General features: G+C 47.8%; 1 protein-coding gene across 1 annotated transcript in view; it reads left to right on the top strand.

Annotated features, from left to right (window-relative positions):
- The first annotated feature begins 513 nt into the window (after nt 1-513).
- LOC109312924 (orofacial cleft 1 candidate gene 1 protein homolog) overlaps nt 514-7,131 on the top strand; it is an 80,126-nt gene continuing 73,508 nt past the window's right edge. The window contains exon 1 of the mRNA XM_019539330.1: nt 514-667. Within this exon, the coding sequence (XP_019394875.1) occupies nt 514-667 (154 nt within the window). The remainder of the gene's footprint in view (nt 668-7,131) is intronic.

The raw sequence follows: 7,131 nt of genomic DNA, 5'->3' as shown, positions 1-7,131 counted from the left end.
CACTCACAAAGTCAAACTTGCCCCCCTCATAAAAATGAAAGACCAGATACCAGGTGCTGTCCCACACAACTTTAGCAACCTCACTCCCTCTCCCATCTGCTCTTGATAATTATTTTCTTCCTTTGACTGGTAGCCTCTTTCAAAAAGCAAGCATTTTCCTGCAGCTCCATTCATCTTCATGAGTCAAGCAGTTAACACTCCTTGGGTTATTAATTTTTATTTTAATTAATTTTTGTGAGCCTTTTTAAACTCTCCTGGGACCTGACCATCAGCTAGCTTCCTCACCCACACCTTTTCCCACCCAGCTTTATAGTAAAAAGCTGGCAGATCCTTGTAACCTTTCCCCAAACCAATAAATGAATAACTGAAAAGGCCAAATTTGGCTTACTAGCTAGCTCTGATTGCTGCTTCTTTCATTTAGCAGAAATTCTATGAAATCTTGTTGAAGGCCAGAGTTCGCCCTTAAAAATAAGACCCAGGTGGAAGATAGAATTGCACTCATTACAAGTTAGGATGGATTCAGAAGTAGTAGTCAGGATAAGGTCTGTAAAGTCGGTGACACTCACTGAAGACATGTCAGCTGAGGAAACCCAGGCTCTCTGTCCTGGATGCAGCTCTTTCAGAAATATCTCAGCTACTGCAGTGCTGATTGCTGACTATGTAAAAGGTAAGTGTTTTATACCATTACCCACCATTTCTGATACTTTTATTTTTACCTTGACCTCTGCCTCTACTGCAATCCATATTCATGTCTTATTCACTTTCTGTCTCACGGAGGACAGTTCTCGTTGATGGTCCTGCTACATCTCTACTCTCTAGAGTTCAGGGCTTCTGGAACATTGTGGCTAGATTATTCTCACGGCAGGAAGCACCTTCATATTTTGTCACCTCTATTAACATCTTATACATGATTCTGAATCCCCATTAGTCACCTCTGCTCTTCATATTTCACCTCATAAAAAACCCCTCTATGTTCACATCAGCCCCTTGTGCTACTGATATGCTGAAAAATGTGAAATTCCATTCACCTTTCTGAATACCTCCGTTCTTCAATTAAGTCCTGCCTTCATGGCCACTCAAGACATAAACCTACTGTAAGCAGAATAAGGCCATTACTGCCTTGACCTGGGTTACTGCTATGCAGTTTGTTATGTTGGTGGTAACTAGTGTATATGCTGCTCTGACTCACTGCAGCTAGTTTAGGTGGAGATTTTTCTGCTTTATAACCGCTGTTGTGAAGTTGGCTTATATTTTTAAATTAGTTAACTAAGCTCCCTGTCATGGGTTGCTTTAATTTGCTGTCTCTGTGAGTTGCTGTCTCACCCTGAATTCCATCCAGGTGCTACTAAAGTGACTGGACATCTATCCATTGACTATACCGGCTTAAACTGTATCTCTATAACCCGCGATCATTAAGTGTTTTCTCAGATGTTGGCTGAGGAGTGCTAGGTCCAGTTAATGTGTATTGCATTAAGAATTTATTCTGCTCTTAGTCTTTTTTTTTTTCATCACCCATTAATAAATATACCCTACATATGTTATCTTGGCATGTTGGCTGTAATATAATTGATGCCCACAGCTTGTGCCATGATCCTTTCCTTGATGTTGTAAGGTGAGGGCAGCACTGGGATGTATCCATACCTCACAGATGGAGGGCAGTGATGAGAATGGGCCATGAGATCCGAAGTCATGTGTCTTTAGTGGCACTGCTGCCCCTTGCAAGCCATGTGGAAGGTCACTTAGCTTAGATACTATGGCCAGGTACAGAAGTTACACTTAATGCATGGTAGTCATGCAGAAAGAGCACTACAGCCATAACTGTATAGATGGTCAGGGCACAAAAAATGCTGTAAAAATTGTGGAGGATAACCCTGGATGGATGTGGCATCAGATTTCAGTGCCGTAAGCTAGAGTGCAGTAACAAACATCTGTACCACATTCCATTGAGACTCATGGTATGTAGCGTTTTGTTGACATCCCATGGAGCATTGTGGCATCCCCTCACCCTCTCTTGCATGGTGGTGGTCTAGCCATGGCCAGTGTTTCAATCTGCCTGAGTGCTAGGCTGGCCCAGCCCCCGGGCTGTCACTGGTAAGTCAGCACAGTCCTGTTTCTCACCCCCACAGCCCTGTTTTGTCCCCTCCCCTTGTTCTTTCCAGCCAGCTATCAGCCACTGTCTGGTATTCTTGTTCAGCGTGCTGATTCCATCTACCCTATCTGATGCCCTCCCAGGCCAGAGTGGTGGGGCAGGCTGCTGCCCCTGCCATGGAGAGCCCCACTCCAAACACTGCTCCCTACAGCGACATGGCTGAAAGTCCCATGGGGAGGTGGTGGTGGAGGGCATGGAAGCCATAGGGGAATGCTCCAGACCACACATTGATTGTGGGATGCTGGGGCTGGAGGGGCCCCAGAACAGGAGATATGGAGTGTGAGAACTGCTGACTTATGGTCCAAGGAGACAAGAAGGTGTTGGACGAGGCCTGTTCCAGAGAGTAACAGTGTGGGTGGGAAGGGGACCAGGCTGTCCAAGATCCAATGCCAAGGCTAGTATTTACTCAGCTCACCTTCCTGGGCCAACTGACTACAACAGGTCACAACAGGCCACTGGTGGTCACAAGTGTAGGCACAGGGCCCCAAAGCGAACAGCGGGTAGGGAGGGTGTCCCACCAGCCCACCAAGCCAAACTATTTCAGACCCAGGTCCCACTGCAGGGGATGGCAGCCCCCTGGACTCTGGTTCAAGTTCTGGAGTGGACAAAATTCCACAGTTTTTCTTTATTATGCACATGGAAAGTTTGGCAGCTGCAGCTTTTAATTAAACTGAGGGGAAGCAGTTCCACACGTGGCATTCCCCCTGCCCGGTTTCCTTTTTTGTTGAGCCCCCTGTGGCTGCCCATCACCCTCTCACCATCCATGGCAGAACTGCCTACTTCAGGCAGGGTCTTTCCACACTCTCTTAACGGTAACTGGGAAGAAGGCTCCAAGTTCCAGAGTGGACAACATTGCACGGTTTTTGTTTAATAAACACACTAACTGTTTGGCAGCTTCAACATTTGATTAAAATGAGGGACAACTTGTTCTTGCACTGCATTCCCCTGGATGCCTGTATGCGCCTTTTGGAGGGATTGGTGAGGGAGAGGGGGAGTGAGACAGTGCCCAGGTAGCTTGAGTTGTGGGCAATGGTGCCTGTGACACAAGGCCAGAGGAGCCCATGGCAGGAGACCCATGGCCTGGTGCCAGGGTGTGGGCACTTGAAGCCCTCCAGCCCTACTCATTTGGGGAGGGCTCCTGGTCCACACAGGTGAGGAGGTAGTTAGCCAGGGCTTCACATATCCAGACAGACTGCTGTGGTATGGGGCTAGGGCCACACACATCAGTAGGAGGGATCACCCTTTCCCCCATCCCTGTGCCATGTGCTTGTGGTGCCAGGCCTAGTCTGTAGTTGAACCGCTCCTTCCAGCAGTCCAGCTGCCTCAAAAGCCAGGCCCCTGATGAGGACTGGGGGTGGTAATGAAGTTGCCGATGCTGAAATTGGTGGCTCTGGGAGCATAGTGCCTGCTTTCTATCACCTCAGGGGACAGGGAGTTGTACAAGAGGTGGGCATCATCCTCACTGGCCATCTGAAAGCTGGTGGCTCAGTCATGCCCCAGATGCCCAAGTTCTCTGTCTGCATACGTGTGTCTGTGTATGTGTGTGTCCAGGATATCTGCATTCTGTGTAAGTGCGTGTGGGGTGTCCACCAGCCTCAGGGAAGCTCAGTCATCTGTCTTCTCTTGGGGGTCTTTGGCAGTCCAGGGAGCCTGTGGGGCACACTGGGAGGCTTGTGAGAGTCCCCCCTATCTACTATGCTCAGGCTGTGCAGGCAGGTTCTGGGCCCCCTTCCCCACCCCACAAGGAGTAACATGTTCTGCTTGCTCCCAACATAACTTCGGGCACTTAGAGTAAAGCTCACAAGTTGGAGTGCTTCTACCACAGGCTTCTTGAATGCCTGCACTTAACCTATGCTCCCAAACTACAAAATAAAGAGCTCTGAGCTCTTGTGATGTGTTCTGGAACATATGGGAGTGTTAGTACCTGGGCCCTGGTTTGGCTCTTGTGGCTTCATAAGCTGATGTCCCCAGTGCTGGCTGCTCCCCACAGATATGTGATGGGGGTAAAGGAGGTGTGTATTTTGTTCAGGACAAATGGACAGGAAAGTCCATTGCCTTCACAAAGTGTTGGCTACTCAGACTTTATCTTGGGCTTCTTGATTTTTATAGTTGACAGGAGGGGGCTGGGCTAGTGTGGTATTTACACTGCTGGAGTGGGGAAGGTGGCATAAATTATAGAAAATTTTCCAGCAATGGCAGCACCTGCTGACACTAGATAATGGAAATGGGTGCTAATAAAGCAACATTTTTAAACTTATCTAGCCAGATTTTCCTCCCCTCAAGCTTTCATGGACTTGTGTTACTTGTGTTTAATAAACTTCACTCTGGTTTCATATTTTCCATGATAAAAAACCCCAGTACTCTTTCCTGCCATGGAGGGGGTTGGACTAGATGATCTGCTCAGGTCCCTTCTGACCCTAGAAACTATGAAACTTCTGTTCTGCCATGGATCTCCTAAGTGACAATTCATGGTGATAAAAGATCATTTTTTGCTTGCCCTGTGTCTTTTGTTTAGAGAAATGCTGAGTATGGAGTATCTTTTCCTAGGTGCAGAAACTACCCTAACAACCCATCAGTCGTAACTGGGGCCTCTCTGACCTCTACTGTAAAATGAATATGAAATAATGATGCACAAGGATAAGATATCCATCAGCAGTGTTTTGGAATTCTCTCCACTGTGTTGTGCACCCCGGGTTCATTCACTGGTGGCAGGAGCTCTTTCAAAAAGCATTTTTAGACACTAATCCAAATACTTGTTTAAAAAATAACAAAACCCAGCAAGCTTTTGAAACATCATCTTTGTTTCCTTGGTTTGTGTTTTTTTTTTTTCCTGCAGTCCTCTTCCCTTTTATTGATGACAGACAGAAAAGATTGTTGCTTGTGTTAGTTGTAAACTTCCTTTTGTCAGAGGCCTTTCCACCATCTGTCATTGAATAACTGTTTGTTCCCAGGTTTGTAACCTTAATGTGTTTTTGCTGTTTTGTGTACAGTACGTTACATGTTATAAAAGCTCAAGTAAATAATTCATGTAAAAACCTTTGTAAATATTGTCAAACCGTGGAAGAAATGATTTACTAAGAGGTCTCTTGGCTCAGTCTGGAAGCTTTATTACTGTAACTTGTTTACCAAACAACCCCCCTCCCCTACATTTTCCATCAAGTGACTTTATGTAAATGCAATTTAAAAAACTACTTACATCTATTTCAATCAACATAAATAATGAAAGTTTTTTTTTTTTTTACAGTATTAACAGTTAAACCATCTGGAGCTTCTATTCAGAATGGAGTGAAAGGTGTAAAATTCATTGTGTAAAATTTAAAGGGACAGATTCTCAGGTGGTGTGACTTGGTATCTCCATTGACTTTAAGGCTGATTTATACCAGCTGAGGTACTGGTTCCATACTGTTGTTCAAAGAATGTATTTGTTTAGAAGCTTAAACTTGCAAAGATGTACACATGTGCTTCATTTTACACACAATGGAAGTTACATTAACTTTTCAGTCATTAAAGTTAAGCATGTGCATAAATCTTTGCAGGATCAGGGCCTTACAACACAGTGGTTTTTGCTAAAAAAAAAAAAAGTACTGGGGTTTAAAAAAGACTTGGTTGAATTGTAACTTGTTATCAGCATCCAGATCAGCATTGTCTTTTGGTAAGATTGGAAGAAAAGCAGTCACAGACATTTATTTAAATAGAAAAACATGGCTTGGTTTTGCCATTTATTTCATAAGGGGCCTTTTGCAAACATGTGTACCAATGAAAGTCTGCTCACAGCATGAGCAGTACAATGGGAAAAGGAAGAGGCCTGTACATCTGCTGTTGCATGGAAGTGCTCATGACCAGGGATCTGGAGTTTCTGTTTCCCATGGAAAAATGGAGAAAATAATGGATTTCTCCATTTATCTCAGAAAATTGTGGATTTCTCATTTTAATGGAGAAACCCACACATTTTGCACTTTTGCAAAGAGCTCTCTGAAGGCTGGCAGGTCACAGTTTGCAAGGGGCTGGCGGGGAGCAGGAGGAGGGCGGTCAGGTGCAGGGTACCATGTGCATGTGCACATGGCTGTGAGGCAGCCTGGTAAGTCAGGCAGGAAGGGAGAGGGGATTGAGTTCCCCATAGGGAGGGAGGAAGTGAGTTGGGCAGGGCTGGGGTTGGGGCTGCTGCCCAGCTGGGCAGTGCAGGGGCCTTAGGGCCCGGGGCTGGAATGTGCAGCTGTAGGGCCCTGGTAGGGCATGAGATGGGGCTGCAGGTGGCTTGTCTGGTGGGTGGGGGGTGGGGCCAGCTCCCTGCCACTGCACCCACTTCCAGGGGAGCAGGGGGGACTCATGGACCCCAGAAAAGTACATGGGGTGGGGGCAGGCATGGGCTAGCCACTGTGGGCCTGGGCTGCCCACCCTGCTGCTCTCCCCTGGGGCTTCCACAGCCTAGAAGGTGCGACCCGGCATGGCAGAGCAGAGCGGGGCATGCAGGGAAGCTCCTTACTACTGCAATGTCTATGCTGCACTGGCAAGGTGTCTTCTGCCTACATAGCAGCAGTGGCGTAGGGAGGGAGTGCATTGCCAAGGCAGCACAGAGCTCACAGGAGCAAGGCCCTTCCTCTTGTGGTCCTGCTCAGCCTGGCCATGCTGGATCACACCCGCTGGGCTGCAGAGGCCTGGGAGTGGGCAGCAGGACAGGGAGCCCGAGTATGCAGTGGGCAGCCTGCGCCTCCTCTTCTCTGGGCACAGATCTGGGGGGCATGGGTGCCCCCCTGGAGTGTACATAGCAGTGAAGAGCCAGCCCTACCCCATGCCTGAGCCCAGAGCAGGAAGGCAGCAGGCAGTGAATGGGGGGGAGAGGGAGCTGAGCTCCGCACTCTGCTCCACTGTGGCAGTCGGGGCTCAGGCACTGTCGCGGGGGCCAGGGAACTGTGGACTTGGGCCCCGGGCTCCATAGTTCTGGCAGCTGTAAGCCCCCTTTGGCAGGGCTGGGTGTGGGGTGG

This window comes from Crocodylus porosus, unplaced genomic scaffold (genome assembly GCF_001723895.1).
Source record: "Crocodylus porosus isolate Cpor-Errol unplaced genomic scaffold, CroPor_comp1, whole genome shotgun sequence".
NCBI classification, from domain to species: Eukaryota; Metazoa; Chordata; order Crocodylia; family Crocodylidae; genus Crocodylus; species Crocodylus porosus.
This window is presented reverse-complemented; position numbering and strand designations above follow the sequence as displayed.